The 15,529-nt window shown below is 26.1% G+C and overlaps 1 protein-coding gene across 24 annotated transcripts in view; it reads right to left on the bottom strand.

Moving 5' to 3' along the window:
* The window catches only part of LOC126898537 (twitchin), an 84,728-nt gene that overhangs the window by 42,070 nt on the left and 27,129 nt on the right, over positions 1-15,529 (bottom strand). For 9 of the 24 annotated variants that reach the window (XM_050672651.1, XM_050672653.1, XM_050672655.1 and 6 more), the window contains 40 exons: positions 15,419-15,487; positions 15,287-15,352; positions 14,695-14,763; positions 14,575-14,637; positions 14,436-14,504; positions 14,304-14,372; positions 14,155-14,223; positions 13,551-13,619; positions 13,421-13,489; positions 13,293-13,358; positions 13,160-13,228; positions 13,022-13,093; positions 12,738-12,812; positions 12,505-12,579; positions 12,038-12,112; positions 11,529-11,603; positions 11,358-11,462; positions 10,901-11,086; positions 10,291-10,335; positions 9,930-9,968; positions 8,117-8,329; positions 7,843-8,014; positions 7,600-7,736; positions 7,406-7,531; positions 7,176-7,320; positions 6,754-7,038; positions 6,549-6,690; positions 6,334-6,458; positions 6,124-6,262; positions 5,804-6,018; positions 5,537-5,743; positions 5,330-5,470; positions 5,098-5,265; positions 4,911-5,035; positions 4,675-4,852; positions 4,464-4,611; positions 4,259-4,395; positions 4,030-4,193; positions 668-809; positions 305-607 (listed from right to left, as the gene is read on the bottom strand). In XM_050672651.1, coding sequence (XP_050528608.1) covers positions 305-607; positions 668-809; positions 4,030-4,193; positions 4,259-4,395; positions 4,464-4,611; positions 4,675-4,852; positions 4,911-5,035; positions 5,098-5,265; positions 5,330-5,470; positions 5,537-5,743; positions 5,804-6,018; positions 6,124-6,262; positions 6,334-6,458; positions 6,549-6,690; positions 6,754-7,038; positions 7,176-7,320; positions 7,406-7,531; positions 7,600-7,736; positions 7,843-8,014; positions 8,117-8,329; positions 9,930-9,968; positions 10,291-10,335; positions 10,901-11,086; positions 11,358-11,462; positions 11,529-11,603; positions 12,038-12,112; positions 12,505-12,579; positions 12,738-12,812; positions 13,022-13,093; positions 13,160-13,228; positions 13,293-13,358; positions 13,421-13,489; positions 13,551-13,619; positions 14,155-14,223; positions 14,304-14,372; positions 14,436-14,504; positions 14,575-14,637; positions 14,695-14,763; positions 15,287-15,352; positions 15,419-15,487 — 4,906 coding nt within the window. The remainder of the gene's footprint in view (positions 1-304; positions 608-667; positions 810-4,029; positions 4,194-4,258; positions 4,396-4,463; positions 4,612-4,674; positions 4,853-4,910; positions 5,036-5,097; positions 5,266-5,329; positions 5,471-5,536; positions 5,744-5,803; positions 6,019-6,123; positions 6,263-6,333; positions 6,459-6,548; positions 6,691-6,753; positions 7,039-7,175; positions 7,321-7,405; positions 7,532-7,599; positions 7,737-7,842; positions 8,015-8,116; positions 8,330-9,929; positions 9,969-10,290; positions 10,336-10,900; positions 11,087-11,357; positions 11,463-11,528; positions 11,604-12,037; positions 12,113-12,504; positions 12,580-12,737; positions 12,813-13,021; positions 13,094-13,159; positions 13,229-13,292; positions 13,359-13,420; positions 13,490-13,550; positions 13,620-14,154; positions 14,224-14,303; positions 14,373-14,435; positions 14,505-14,574; positions 14,638-14,694; positions 14,764-15,286; positions 15,353-15,418; positions 15,488-15,529) is intronic. The other 15 variants (XM_050672657.1, XM_050672659.1, XM_050672674.1 and 12 more) reach the window with 10 other exon arrangements.

The raw sequence follows: 15,529 nt of genomic DNA, 5'->3' as shown, positions 1-15,529 counted from the left end.
CATCGAAGCTAAAAAAAAAAAAAAAAACACATCATGGTAAAATTAATACCTTCTCAGCTTCGCATCGAAGCTAAAAAAAAACACATCATAGTAAAATTAATTCGCATCGAAGCTAAAATCAACTTATTATAAAAATCAAGAGGATATGCGTGTTTTGAAAAAAAAAATTTTAATAGTGTAAATAGTTTTAATGATGTTGGGTTCATTATATTTATTTTTAATTAATTAGCCATTACTAATTAATTATAATTTGATTTATTTGATTAACTTAAATATGCATTTTTTATTAAAAGTAAATACTTACAATTTCTGTGTTTGCAGACATGAGGTTCTGTTGGTTTGCTGGGAGATCCAGGACCTGCTTTATTTACTGCTCTTACTCTGAACTGATAAACCATTTTCTCCTTAAGCCCTTCAATTTTAATTTCTGGATTATTATCAATTGTTTTTGCTACTTCATTCCAGTCTGTTGAAAACTTGTCTTTCATTTCAACAACATAATGTATGATTGGTCGTCCACCGTCAGATTCAGGTTTCTTCCATTTTAATGACACGCTTTTGTTGTCATAATCAATTATTTCTGGTTTACCAGGCTCACCGGGCTCATCTACAATATAAATAAATAAATAATATGATTCAAATTTTTTTATTAAGTTCAATATTATACCGTATGGATTTTTAGCAATTATAGATTCTGAAGTTTCAAGCGGTTCTGATTCGCCTTCTTTATTTATGGCCTTTACTCTGATTTTATATTTTTTCTTCGGTGTTAAATTAGTAACTTTAAACTCTTCTTTACCTGGACCAGTCTTAAGTAAAATAATAATAAAACATAATAATTATTCGTTTTAACTAAATCAATAATTTAAAAAAAATATATATAAATAATTAACTTAGAATACAATGACAAATGTCGAATTTATATATATTTTTATACAGTTGTGAAAAAGATATCTAGGATTATTTTTTTATTCACAACATTTTTAGATAAGATTATATAATAGAATTTTTCTTGATATTTTGAACTTATTGTAGACTTTTTCTTTGAAATGATTATTACAATACTAACGTTAAAATTACTGTTTTCATTACTATGTCTATTTTTTCATAAAATAATTATTCTTTCAAGAAAATTTAACCAATGAATTTTTTAAATTTTTATCTGCTATAATAAAATTTAATAAATTAAATTGAATGTTAAATTTATTGAATGAAAAAATAATATCTAGAAAAAGTTAATCTTAGAGGAATAAAAAACTAAAATTATTTGTATACAATTAAACATAAAATGATAAAAAAAAAAATAACATCTTGGTAAGATAAATTTAAGCTCAGCTTAATTTAATTAAACTTTAATAAAAAAAATTGAGGTATCACTAATTCCCGAAATATTGGTCCAAAAGTTTTTATCAACTAGTAATTTTCTCAAATAGATCATTTTCTATTAAATAAACTAATTAATTATGTGTGTTGTCCTTCAAAAAATTAAAGTTGATATCCTTTTAAAGTATAAGGGATGAACCTAAAATTTTTTGTGAATGATACATTGTAAAAAACATTAAACTAAAAGAAACCAATAAAAAAATGATAACTATAATTTTTGTTTTTCGTTTAATTAAGTAATTTATAATAAGTGAATGATTCTGTAAAGTGTTATAAAAACAAAATAAGAATAATATAATGAAATAGATATATTCGTTAATATTATGAAGAATCCTTATTATTTTTTCCATTGGGTATGTATTTAAATACAAATAATATTAGAATATATACATTAGGGTGGATCAAAAAAGTCGATCTTCAAAATTTTAATGAGAACCATTTTAACTTTATTTTATACATTAAAATAGACATTTTGTGAAAATTTGAGATTTTTAAAAAAATTTTATTGGGGACTCAACGTGTTTTTAGTATTTTTACCAAAAATACTCCAAAAAAACAAAAAACGGCCTCTGTTATTCAATTTTTGGTAAAATATTATAAATAGTATATCAAAATAGTTTGATTTTTACTGTAAAGTACAATTTTTTTAGTTTCAAAATTTTAAGTCTAAAATTGATAGTGTGGATATCATAATTACCGTCAATGTAATGTGCTTTATTATAAAATATTTTCATAACTTTATTATGACATTAAATATAATATTAATATTATAAGAATATTTCAATAACATTATTTTTTAAGAAATAAAGGTATATTTCTAGTAGGTCTCAAGTAAGCTTAAAATTTTTTTTAATTTTCTTTTTTTATGCACTTTGGCTGATATATATGTATATTATAAATAGAAAAAAAATTCTTTACTAACCTTAAAAACTTATACTTTTTTTGCAATTAATACATAAGCTAAAATATACGATATTCTTGAATATATAATTAAATGACAATTATCTTTACATATTTTTCAAATATATTTTTTTTATTAATCATAATAAAATAAAAAAGTATGTTTCATTTTTTTAATAACATTAAAACTGTCTTCTAAGTATGATTATAAGAGTTTTAAGATATTAAGAATTTTGTTTGTTATTCATTGGAAAACCGTACAAAAAAACCCAGCACAGGGGGGTCGTGGCACAGTGGTGACGTGGCATAGTTGGATCAAGTATAATGATATCTGACAGTGATTAAAATCACTATCATAAAAAACGATAAAAATACTTTTTTTTTATAGATGCTTGGTGTATTTTTTTTGTAAATCTGACACTTAACCTGCCCACAGGGAGGGATTCAAAATAACAACTTTTTCACAAAAAATTAACTTTTTCAACTTAACTTTTGATAATGTTCCGCAAAGTCTGACACTTTTATATATATATTAAAATAAAGCTTATGTAATATACTTTATCATGGAAAAAAAAATTTCGGACTTTATTTTGTCTTCACGGTGAAAATGGCTACCAAATGCTATTATTGTGTGAAAATTCTCAATTTTATTTTTTACATTTTTAACTTTATAAAGCTATAACTTATTGAAAAGTGTATTGATCAATATAATTTTTTTATAGGAAATACTATTTTATAATAATTCCTTTTTCATTCGACATTCTTTATCTTAATCAGGATATTAATAAGGAACTAGCAGTTTATGAAGCTTTTGGAATAATCCACCAATTTTTAAAAATTAAACACTATTTAAAGATTTGCATCGTTTTTTATGATAGTGATTTTAATCACTGTCAGATATCATTATACTTGATCCAACTATGCCACGTCACCACTGTGCCACGACCCCCCTGTGCTGGGTTTTTTTGAACGGTTTTCCAATGAATAACAAACAAAATTCTTAATATCTTAAAACTCTTATAATCATACTTAGAAGACAGTTTTAATGTTATTAAAAAAATGAAACATACTTTTTTATTTTATTATGATTAATAAAAAAAATATATTTGAAAAATATGTAAAGATAATTGTCATTTAATTATATATTCAAGAATATCGTATATTTTAGCTTATGTATTAATTGCAAAAAAAGTATAAGTTTTTAAGGTTAGTAAAGAATTTTTTTTCTATTTATAATATACATATATATCAGCCAAACTGCATAAAAAAAGAAAATTAAAAAAAAATTTAAGCTTACTTGAGACCTACTAGAAATATACCATATATTGACGGTAACTTTGATATCCACACTATCAATTTTAGACTTAAAATTTTGAAACTAAAAAAATTGTATTTTACAGTAAAAATTAAACTATTTTGATTTACTATTTATGATATTTGACCAAAAATTGAATAATAAAGGCCGCGTTTTGTTTATTGGGGTATTTTTGGTCAAAATACTAAAAATCGTTGAGCCACCAGTAAAAATTTTTATAAAAATTTTAGAAGATCGACATTTTTTGATCCATCCTAATATACATGTATGAGAAATAATATAGATATTTAATAGAATTTTTTTAGGAAAATCAATTAGAAGTCTAATAATAATTTAAATCATGGATAATTTTTATAAGGAAACTTCTAATTATAAGAGATCATATTCTTAATTAACATGAGAGATAAATTAATTTAGGTTTTTATTATTACCTCTCCGGCATTAACCCAACGACCAGTCTCCATGTCCATTTTTTCAATTATATAGCTAGTTATTTCAGAACCACCATTATCTGATGGCTTTTGCCAGGATATTGTAATGTGGTCGGCTCTAACTTCTTCAGCTTTTAAGGGACCCATAGGGCGCATCGGTTTGTCTAAATTAAATTTTAATTATTAATTTTTCAAAAAAAGTTAATATTGTTATATTTAATCATATTACCTAAAACAATTACTTCAGCAGTCCGTTCAGCAGTTCCAGAACTGTTTTTCAATATTAATTTATATTTTCCACTATCTATTCTAACAGCTCTTCTAACTGTTAGCAGTGTGCTGCGTTCGAATTTTTCAATTGTTATTCTTCAATAAAAATCGGAAGTTAATAAAACTAAAGATAAAAAGTACTATAATAAAATAAAATTACTCACCTGTCACCATCGTGTTTAATTTCACTATCGTTTATTTGCCAAATGACTTCTGGTTCAGGTTCTCCTCCATACTTAATATCATATTTGATTACTTGTCCTTTCTTTACAATTATGTTCTTTAAATCATCTCCAATAATCCATGGTTTAACTACATTAATGATGTAATGAATATAAGAATTTTTTAAAAGTAAACTATTAAAAAAAATTTTACCAAATCGTGATTTTGCAATGATTGGTTTTGTTGTATTACTGGGTTCGCCTGGACCAGCTTTGTTAATAGCTCGAACTCGGAATTCATATTGGGTGTTTTCTTTTAAACCGTCAATTGTAGCCGATGTAATGTCACCTTCAAACGTCTTTCCTTTTACCCAATCTTTTCCGAATTTTTCCTATAATATAAAATAATAATTTAATAAAATAAAAATTTTGTTTATTAAATTATTTTACCTTGTACTCTATAATATATCCTGTAATGGGTGCACCACCATCGTTATCAGGTTTAGTCCATGTCAGATCAGCGTGATCTTTGTCCCAATCAGTTACTTCTACATTGTTTGGTTTACCGGGCTCATCTAAGAAACAATAACGTAATCATAATAAATTTATTTAAATGCTTAATGATATAATATTTTACCCCAAGGATCTTTAGCTAAAACAGTTTTGGCCAAAGGCGTAGGTTCAGATGCTCCAATTTTTGAAATTGCTTTAACACGGAATTTGTATTCTTTTTTAACTGTCAAATCACTTACATTTAAGTTTAAAGGTGAATCAGCCTTGACTTCAGTAACATTATGCCATCCACCTAAATTATACAAAGTACGAGTTTAAAAATTAAAAATACAATTTTTTATGTATTTGTTTTATACCTTTTACAGATAAATCTTGTCTTTCAACGACATAATGAGTGATAGGTGAACCACCATTATCTTCTGAAGGTTGCCATTTAAGCTTGCAACTATTTTTCATTATGTCTGATACCTCCAAATTTATAGGTGGTGAGGGGACATCTAAAAAAAATTAAAACTAAAATCATATGGAAATTTAAATAGACAGTTTATTTTTAATTGATTTACCTTGCATATTAATGTTAACATCTTGAATAGCCTCTCCTTGATTATTTTGAAGTTTAATTTGGTATTTTCCAGATAACGCATGGGAAGGCTTTTTCAAATTATAAATAATTTTATCTTCATGAACTATAATTTCAACATCTTTAGGAGATACAGGTTTGTCGTTTTTCAAGAGCTTTGCGTCAATATTTGACTGTCTTGTTCCATTTACTAAAATAGGTTATAAAAATTTACTCCACTATGTTATTGAAATAATTTTTTTGTTTTTACCTTTGTAAGGAACTTCAAATACTAACGGCCGCGTTGCTGGTCCCTCTACATTTTCGTCAAATAATATAATTGGTTTTTCTTCTCCTTTTTTTACATCTAATAGACATATGGAAGTAAGTTCACCTGACTTACACATTATCTCACCAGCATCCTTCATTTCCAGTTTGTTAAAAATAAGTTGATGTTTACCACCACCAAGATTTTTAATTTCAATTCTAGAAAATAAAAAAGGATATAAAAAATAACATTTTTTTTAGAAATTTATCTAATAGATAATATAGATACTATCTATATTAAAATATGGAGACTTTTAGACTAACCTATCTGAGGGTACAATGGGTTTGTCATCGAAAAACCATTCAGCTGGAGCTGTCTGGTCTTGTAATTCTATTTCCAACACACACTTATCCCTTTCAATACCAGTTGTATCTTTCAGCTTTTTATTGAATTTGTTAAGATCTATAATTAAAGACATACTATAGTAGAAAAAATAATAAAAGATCGAAAAGATATAGATAATTTTTTCTTACAATTAACAACAAGTTCTGCTTCAGTTTTATCGGCATTTGATGTACAAGTGTACATACCAGCATCACTAACCTTGGCTTCATTAATTATTAATTTTCTTTTTCTGCCTTCTTTTACAATTCGTATCCTATTAATTAGTATAATAAACATATTAATTATTATAAATTGGTAAAATTTTATATGATTATATAAGTTTTATAACATATTAAAATAATACCTTTTGTCAGCTTTAAGATCCTGGCCATTTTTAGACCACTTTACATCACCAGCTGCATCATCCAACTCGCATATTAACGTTATTGAATCTTTTTCTGTTGCTTGTTGATGCTTCAGCTGTTTAACGAATTTGTACGGGTAATCTAATAAATCGAATAAATCATCTTTAAATGATCTAAAAGTTTTACATCTTTTATAGTACTTACCAACTATTTTAGCCATAGTTGATGTTTTGTCGTCTTGTTTTTCAATACGACAATAGTATTTTCCACTATCAGCCAGTTCGCAGTTTTTTATTGTCAAACGGCAATTACCACTCATATCTTTAGATATATTATACTTTTCTCCGTCAGTTAATTTGGTTTTTTCTTTATACCATCCAACAATAGCCATACTACTGCTAACTGTGCATTCCATTATTGTTTCGTGACGTGTGTAACCATCAGTGGTTGAATTTAATGGTCGAATAAATGTATACACCGGAGCAGGTTCTATTAAAATGTTTGTTTATTACGAAAATATATAAAATTTGTGTAGAAAATAAAGAATTTTTTATAATAATTTTATAAAAATACCGTGAAAAAATCTACAATTTGACAATGAATATTTAACTTTTACTTTGACATACCTTCAACATTTAGATACGCTGAAGAGCTAACTCCTGCGATTTCAATTGTGTATTTGCCAGTGTCTTCAACTTTTGGTCCCAATATCGTCATTTGGTATACATCTCCTTCGTTTTTAAATTTATACTTAGATCCAATAAATATTTCCTGAAAATATTTAGTGTTTATATCCATTAATAAAAAGTTTTTATCAAAAAATTTTGTTTTTAAAAATTGAAGGGACACAACTTACATCTTTGCGAATGAACCACCTAGGCTTGCAGTTAGTTTTAGAAAATACAGCTTCAAATGTAACTTTTTTGTCTTTTCCTTCTTTAGCATATTGATCAACTAAAGGTTTCAAAAACGATTCTTGTTTCTAAAAAAAATATATTACGAATTATAATGATTTTTTCACTCTTACTTCTTTATTACTAAAAAGCTTACCCTTTCAACTTTTTTTAACGCTGGTACTGGAATTTCTGTTTCTTTTAGTTCACCCCAATCAGGATCTCCTTTATCTTTATCCCATTTAGCATACTTCCTCTTTTTTAGCATAGCTCTAAAGTCCATACCACTTGAGTCTATATAAAGTATAAAGTTGGTAAAAAAATATTGTGCACCTATTTTAGCTTCAATGCGAAGCTGATTAATTTACTATGATGTGTTTTTTTTTGATTATTTTAATACCTGACACATATAGCTGCATTTCTGCTGTATCCGATCCGTGTGGGTTAGTCACGGTAACTGTGTATTTTCCTTCATCATTGGGTTTTATTTTACGCATACAAAGCGTTATGGTATTTGTTTCACCATCAGTAAGGAATTTAAACCGTCCACCTTCAATAATTTCAGTAATACCCTAAATAAGTTTAAATTAGTTTTTAGTTAGAATTCCTGTCCAACAGTTTGATATAAATGTAGTTTAAATTAATATATTATATCAAAAAAAGATTAATTGTACCTTATAAAACTTGAAAGTTGGTGCCGGCGTACCTTCTACTTGCACGGTTATATACCCCGTTTGATCTTCAATAGCAGAGTAACTTTCAGCAGCATCAACAATAATTGGTGGTCCAACAGGCCCTACATCTTTTAGCGGTGTCGATGGCTGGTTAATCTTGTCTTCAAGTTCTGCAATACTAGGACGCCGCATTTCTGTACTAGGACGGCGACGCTAAAATAATTCAAATAATCTATTATATAAAATGTAAGTATTATTTTTTTGATATACACCAAACTTAATTTCATAATTTTACTCACTGCGTTCAAATTATAAGCTTAATATGTTCAAAGCAAATAAAATATAGTAACTCTAACTATTAAAAATAATACTACTGAAATTCTAATATATACAATTATTAATAGTTTTGTGAAGATTCAAATGATATACATAAAATAATAATTAAATACTTAGTAAATTTACAATATAAATTATAATTCAATTAAATGCATAAATGTATTGTAAGCTTATATTATTTTTACAATTATAAGCGTATTAATAGTATACATGCAATTGTAGAATATAGATTTTCGATATAAATTACAAACTAATTATTATGATTTTGACATACTAAAGTAAATCTAAGAGGAAGTTAATAGGAAGAAATTAAATTTTATTATAATAAAATGCATATTTACATAACATGTACACTAAAGTTAATAATAATTACCTTAAAAAATAAATATAATATCTAAGGAAATATAAAAAGTGTATTAGGTATTTTATAGTAGCTTTAGTACTAGAGTATTTACAAATGGATCTATACTAAATCTAGTACAAAATTATAAACAATTTTTTTCAGTTAATATAAATAATTTAATGTTTAGTACATAGTTTGAAACAAGGATGTTCGCAGAAATGTTTTAAGAGTCGACCAAATATTTGAAGGGATCTGAAATCAGCCAGGGAATGGCGCTTTTTTGTAGGCCTCATCGTAGTATAAAAAAATATGTATGTTGTCATATATATATAATTTTTTTTAAGGCAGGGAAAAACTAAAATTAATATCCTGAAATTATTATTCTAATAGGTAGCATTGGGCCGGACAAAAAAGATGCTATAAATAAAAGTTTTTTTGTTAGTTTTATGTATTATTTATAAAATTGAAAATTTTTATAAATATAATAAATAAATAACAAGTCTACATGTCAAGTATAAATCTATAAGAAACACAACGCTCTTAATCCTAATTCTTTGTATTACTTAATAATTAATAATTTCTTATTTTTAATTAAAAAACGTTATTTTGCAAAATTGTATAATATACGACTCTTCACCTCCAGCCATTACTTTAAATTGTTTATAACTTCTGAGGTTTAATTTATATGTCCATATTTAAAAAAAAATTATAATATTATAAGAATGTGTGACTACTTAAATATAATCGTTTCAATTTTGTTGATGTGAAATGAGCGCTTCTAGTCTTAAAAATTCTATTTCGCATACATATTTTAATATATTTTTAACTTATTAATCATAAAGTTGTCAAGAATATTATCAAAAATAAAAATTGTCAAAAAATTTTTGTTTAATGATTTTAGTATCGTTAGTTATATATTTTATAAGAGTCAATCACATAACATACAGTATAAATTGTAATAGACGAACATAAAATTTACAACCATTCACAATAATAGACCACAATGTATAAAAAATAAATAAAATTTGACGAAACATTAAACAAAAAGGTAAAAACAATAACAATATCAGACAATAACATAGCACATAGAACATTCACAACTGTGACAAGGAAACACTATGAATGAGCCCTCACCTTTTCATCAATAACCTGACCAGGACGCAATTTTCCAACCTGCATAAAAATAATTTGTGTTGAAAGCACGTTAATTATGTGGCGGTTTGCTGAAAAGATCTTGGGGAGACGACACAAAGACAAAAACACAAATGATTTTTGGAATGTCAATAAATGGGAAATCAGTTAAGTCAATGACATTGCCATTATGATTAAATAATATTATTGTTACTGATATTTTTGACATTGTCAATAACACCCACGATGAATAATGCTAAAACAGCCGATATGGCGCCAAACTATTGTTACGTTTCAGTTTTATTAATAAATATCATCAAAGAGACGAAATGCATATAAACAAATCGAATTTCAACACCCTCACCTTTTTGTCTTCCAGGACCTCTCCAGGCCTCAATTTTCTATTTTCCTAAAATTAGACAATTAAAATGTATTCCACGAATCCGAAATTGTTTCTCTTCAATTATTAAGAACGAAAAAAAAGTAATTATTTATTGATGACACATTATAACAACTTGTACTGTTCATAAATAAATATTAATATTTTCATATATTAATTATTTGGTGCAATTATGTTTGATGAATATTTTATCTAAGCGCGTAAATACATATATTTTAAGTAATCTAACTATTGAAATTAAAATTATTTGACCATTGAATACAGTCTGAAAATGTAACTAGTAGAGATCAATGCTGCTATAGATTTTGATTACGAAGATTCAGTTTCTTAAATTAAATTACTTATTGTTAAATTAAGTATTATAAGTGAAAAGCAATTAAAAGTGAAAACTATAATATGGCAATGCTCTTCATCTACTGAGCTCTAAGGATATTAAAACAAATCGGAATAGAAAACTATTTAAAGTAAAGAACATATAAGATATAGCAAGGTAGAAGTTGAAATAAAAAAATAAAGAATAGTAATCTTTAAGAATCACCTAATCTAGGTGATACGATCTATGGATACAACTTACTTCATCACTGATAATTAAACTAGGACGTCTTCCTAATTCTTCAGGTGGAGGTATTAAAGAACCACGTCGACCAGCTGGTCCGGAATTTAATCCCAATGAGCTCTTGCGGGAATCGGCAGGAGACTTATCTCTCATAACTTCGATTTTGGGTGTTTCCGGAGTTTTTATTTCTGGTACACGACCATGCTACATTAAAAACAAATATTATTACTAAGACATTTATTGTATACTTAATGGACAGTACGTGCATATGAACAAGATTGGTTGGTTAAAATTTTTGGGAAAATGGATTTATGGTAAGTTACATTAACGGGAAAGTGGAAAATGTGCCATTTACATACCTGAGTTGTATGTATAATTGTTTTCTTTTTAACTTTACTAAAGAAATAACTGCTGAATGATTTTTAGAAAAATAGTTCGAAAAATATCTGTAAGAAAGTTTTTTATTTTATCTTACTCTTTTTTTTGGTGAGTCACTTGGAGCATCTAGAGTTATGCTTGGTTGTTCGTACATTGAATTTTCATCTTCAGACATAACAGAATAGTCAGCAATACTTACATCCTAAAAATATAAAATATGTTCGATAGTTATTAAAATTTAATATAAAATACGTAATTTATTTATTACCGGTGTACGATCATCTATAGATTTATCCATTATAGTATCATCAAATGAATCCTGTGGAGTATTCAGTCTTGTTCCCTGCAAACAAACAATATTTTTAAGTAAAGATTTGAATTCCATGTGCTAATTAAAAAAACATTTCATTAAAATGAGGCCCACTAAGGTTTTATAGATATGATAATATTATTTAGTGATGAGTTCATTAGGGGTATATAAGGGAGTTTTTTCTAGTCGGGGTAATAGTATGTGTTTAGCGTTCATATTAGTAACATTATTTTTGAAATACGTTTCCGCGGTTTCTCAGTAATTTTTTGTGTCTTTTTGAAATTAAAATTTTTTATATTTTTTAGTTTCTAAATTAATAATATTTTTAATATAGTTTTATTTTATTTAAAGTTTTATAAGTTTATTATTTTTTTTTTTGGTGCGGTATTATTTCTGTAATGGTTATTCCAATATTATTTACAAATATTATGTAATCCAAAATTTTTAATTTCTATTAGTACGCTTACATTAGTTATTGATGCACGCATTTTTTTCTCAAGCTGAACGGGTTCAATATTTTCTTTTGGTATTGATACTTTTTTCTGCAATAGAAAATTAATTAGAACTGCTTTATAAAATGTAAAATTAAATTTGATCGCACGTTTTTAATGATATGGCTAAAACAATTTACTATTTATCATAATTAAATAGAAATAAAAAATATATATTTTAAATGATAAGAAATATCATGATGATTCCTTTTCAAGTTTTTTATTCACTTACGTATACAATAGAAGATATTTGTCGTCTTTTTGTTTATTTACTGTCTGAACTGGGGACTATTAATTAGATATCAGTCTAATATTTAACTACAATGTTATATAAATGTACTACTCAAACTACAAAAACTCTAACTACGTTGACTTAAAAATATGTTTTATGCTAACTAACTAGTACAAGTTAGAATATACTATTGTTGATATATTATACTTACTACTCTTTCTACTGGACGAAGATTTACCAAATCTCTATGACTTTTGAAAGGTTTTATATCAGTGTTGACTATTTTCTAAATACATTACAAAAGTGTTAAATCTACTTATTATCACACAATCTATCTAATACCTATATTACTTTCATGCAAGTAATCATTGTAGTTAAATAATAAATTGCACAAATTAAACAAAATAACTACTTTACAACAACATTTTCATTAGAAATACTTACATTTTTTATTAATGGTTGACGGTTTATTTCCTCGGTTTCATCTTTTTCTACAGCTGAGTTAAATACTGTACTTTTCTACATTTAATTAATATTTTATCAATAAATAATTAATGATAAAGCATCAAATATTAAAAAAATAACTTATTTAAGGGATTAATACAATTTTTTAATTGAACGCTGTAAAAATATTAATTCAAGCTATAATATCGAATTTCTGTGCGTTTTTGCCACTAATAATATAAAATTATAGAAAATTTTTTAAATATTTTTTTTAATATACTTACTTTAGTTAGTGGTTGTTTTTTGATTTCAGGTTTATTAGTATCAACTGAACCTAGTGCTGAGTCACTGGTTTTCTAAAAATAAAAGTAAGATACTAACTACCTGGTAATTTAGAATTTTGTATTAACTAATATTCATACTTTTCCTAAAGGCCTTTGATTACTTTTCGACTCATTATCGTCAATAGATTCCAGAGTATTGCTGGATTTCTAAATTAAAATGTGGAAATAATAGCATAAGTTTATCTAAAATGTTAATTTAATTTTAACTTACGTTAAGGGAGGGTTTTTGCTTAATTTCCGATTCATTGTCGTCGTTATTCAATATTTCATTAGATTTCTAAGAAAACGTCAAATACATGCTATAAACTACGAAAAATATTTTGTAAGTTTTTAACTTACTTTTACGAATGGTTGACTTTTAGTATCTGTTTTTTTGTTGTCAAATGAATCCAATGTATTATTGATTTTCTAAAGATACATGCAATCTATAGATCTACTGATTACATTTAATAAAGAATTAACTACTTACTGTATCTGACAATCGTCTTTTGTTGTCAGGTTTATTATCTTCAACTATTTCTAGAATATTATTAGTTTTCTACAAACATAAAAATACTATATAAAAGTACACTACTTTGTTATAATATGGAGACAGGGTACAAAAATAACATTTTATACTTATTGAATTGCTTTTTTAAGAAATTGCTTTATATTTAAAAATGGTTTAACCCTACCATTTGATTAATAATCTTATTACCTATATCATAACTATTGCTTAAATAACACATTAAACTATAAATAATTTTAATTGAAAAAAAATTGTCCCCAACTCTGGATCAATTGTAACATATATCGAATCAAAATGTAACACATATCATAATTAGACTTCAATGATAAAAAATAAAGTTCCATCTCCATATGTTTATTTAAATTTCACAGCTCATCTAAGAGCATTAATGTACTCAGTTAGAGATAAAAAAAAACGTTCATTCGTCAAAATAAATATTTTTTGATTTGTTGAATAACGAAACACAATAAATTCAAACTGATAACAAAAGGTGGTGACCATAACTATGGGATATATGCGAACTATTTAATTTTATATTCTACAAGCAAATCATAATTTAACTTACCTTTACTGATGTTCGGCGTCCAAAAAGTGGTTTGTCTTCGTCTTCTTGATCTAATGTAGTATTAGGTTTCTAAATACACACGTGTAATTTCTTTACTACTGCATCCAAAGAACAATATTTACAAAATCGGTTTGACTTGGTATACTTACATTGTCTGATGGGCGTCTTCTTGATACTGGAACGTCATCTTCAACTTTTTTCGTAGTGTCAGTAGTTGTCTAAAGATATATGCGAACTATTTAATTTTATATTCTAAGGGCTATTAAAAAGTGTTAATCTACCTTAACTAAACTTCGTCGTTTGTACTCTGGTTTATTATCTTCATCAGTTGATAAGTTTTCACCTGGTTTCTAATTATATACAGACAAACTGTTTACCAGTATACTTAATACTATATAAATTATAAACTATACAACTTACATTTGGTCGACATGTTATTTCTGTTTTTTGGTCTTCATTTATATTTACTGTTTCAATAGTCTTCTAAATGTTAAAAAAGTGTTAGTTTTACTTTTATTTATGGGTAAACTGTTATCTTACATTAACCGATGAGAGCTGTTTAGTATCTGCTTTATTTTCATCAATAGAGTCTAGCGTATCGCTTGGTTTCTAAATACATATATATCGTAAAATTAAATAATATTGTAATGATAAATGAGACTCATAAGCTAAAGGGACCAAAGTGACAAAAAATTGATTCCAAGATTATTGATTTTTAAAGTTGAGAAAAACTTTTCTATATTTTGTGTAACATAAGTTTGATTTTTACGCTGTGTCAGATTGGCAACCCGGATGTCGGGCAGTCCGCTTTTCTTAAATAAAGTTGTTTCTCTCTCCTTTAATATAGTTGGTATAAATAGCACATAATTAAAAAAAACATTGAAATATTTAATTTAATTTAAAGAGTGATTATTTTACTTTTAGCTCCGATTTTAATCACTCTCAGATATCAATATACTTGACCCAACTATGCCACATCCCCACTGTGCTGCGACCCCACTTTGCTTGGTTTTTAAGTTTTTATTTTTAAAATTGACTTTTTTTTCAAATATCACTTTGATTTATTCACCTCTGAGTGTCTCATATGTTATCTTACAATATTACATGATAGAACTCTTTTTTTTTTTTTTACCTTCACCGATGGACGTCGTTTTGATTCTAAGCTGCCTTCAATATTTTCAAGAGTATCAGTAGTCTTCTGAACAATTACATGCAAATATATACACTACACATTATATATACTAATTATTTTCGTTAAACTTACTTTTACAGATGACCGACGTTTAACAGTTGGATTTTCATCATCGACCTTTCCTAATGCATCAGTGGTTTTCTAATATTAAATAAATAAAAATTATTATATTTTAATCACTAT

Source organism: Daktulosphaira vitifoliae, unplaced genomic scaffold (genome assembly GCF_025091365.1).
Source record: "Daktulosphaira vitifoliae isolate Bord-2020 unplaced genomic scaffold, ASM2509136v1 Scaffold_2, whole genome shotgun sequence".
NCBI classification, from domain to species: domain Eukaryota; kingdom Metazoa; phylum Arthropoda; class Insecta; order Hemiptera; family Phylloxeridae; genus Daktulosphaira; species Daktulosphaira vitifoliae.
Note: the sequence above shows the minus strand (reverse complement) of the source record. Positions and strands in the feature narration are given on the sequence as shown.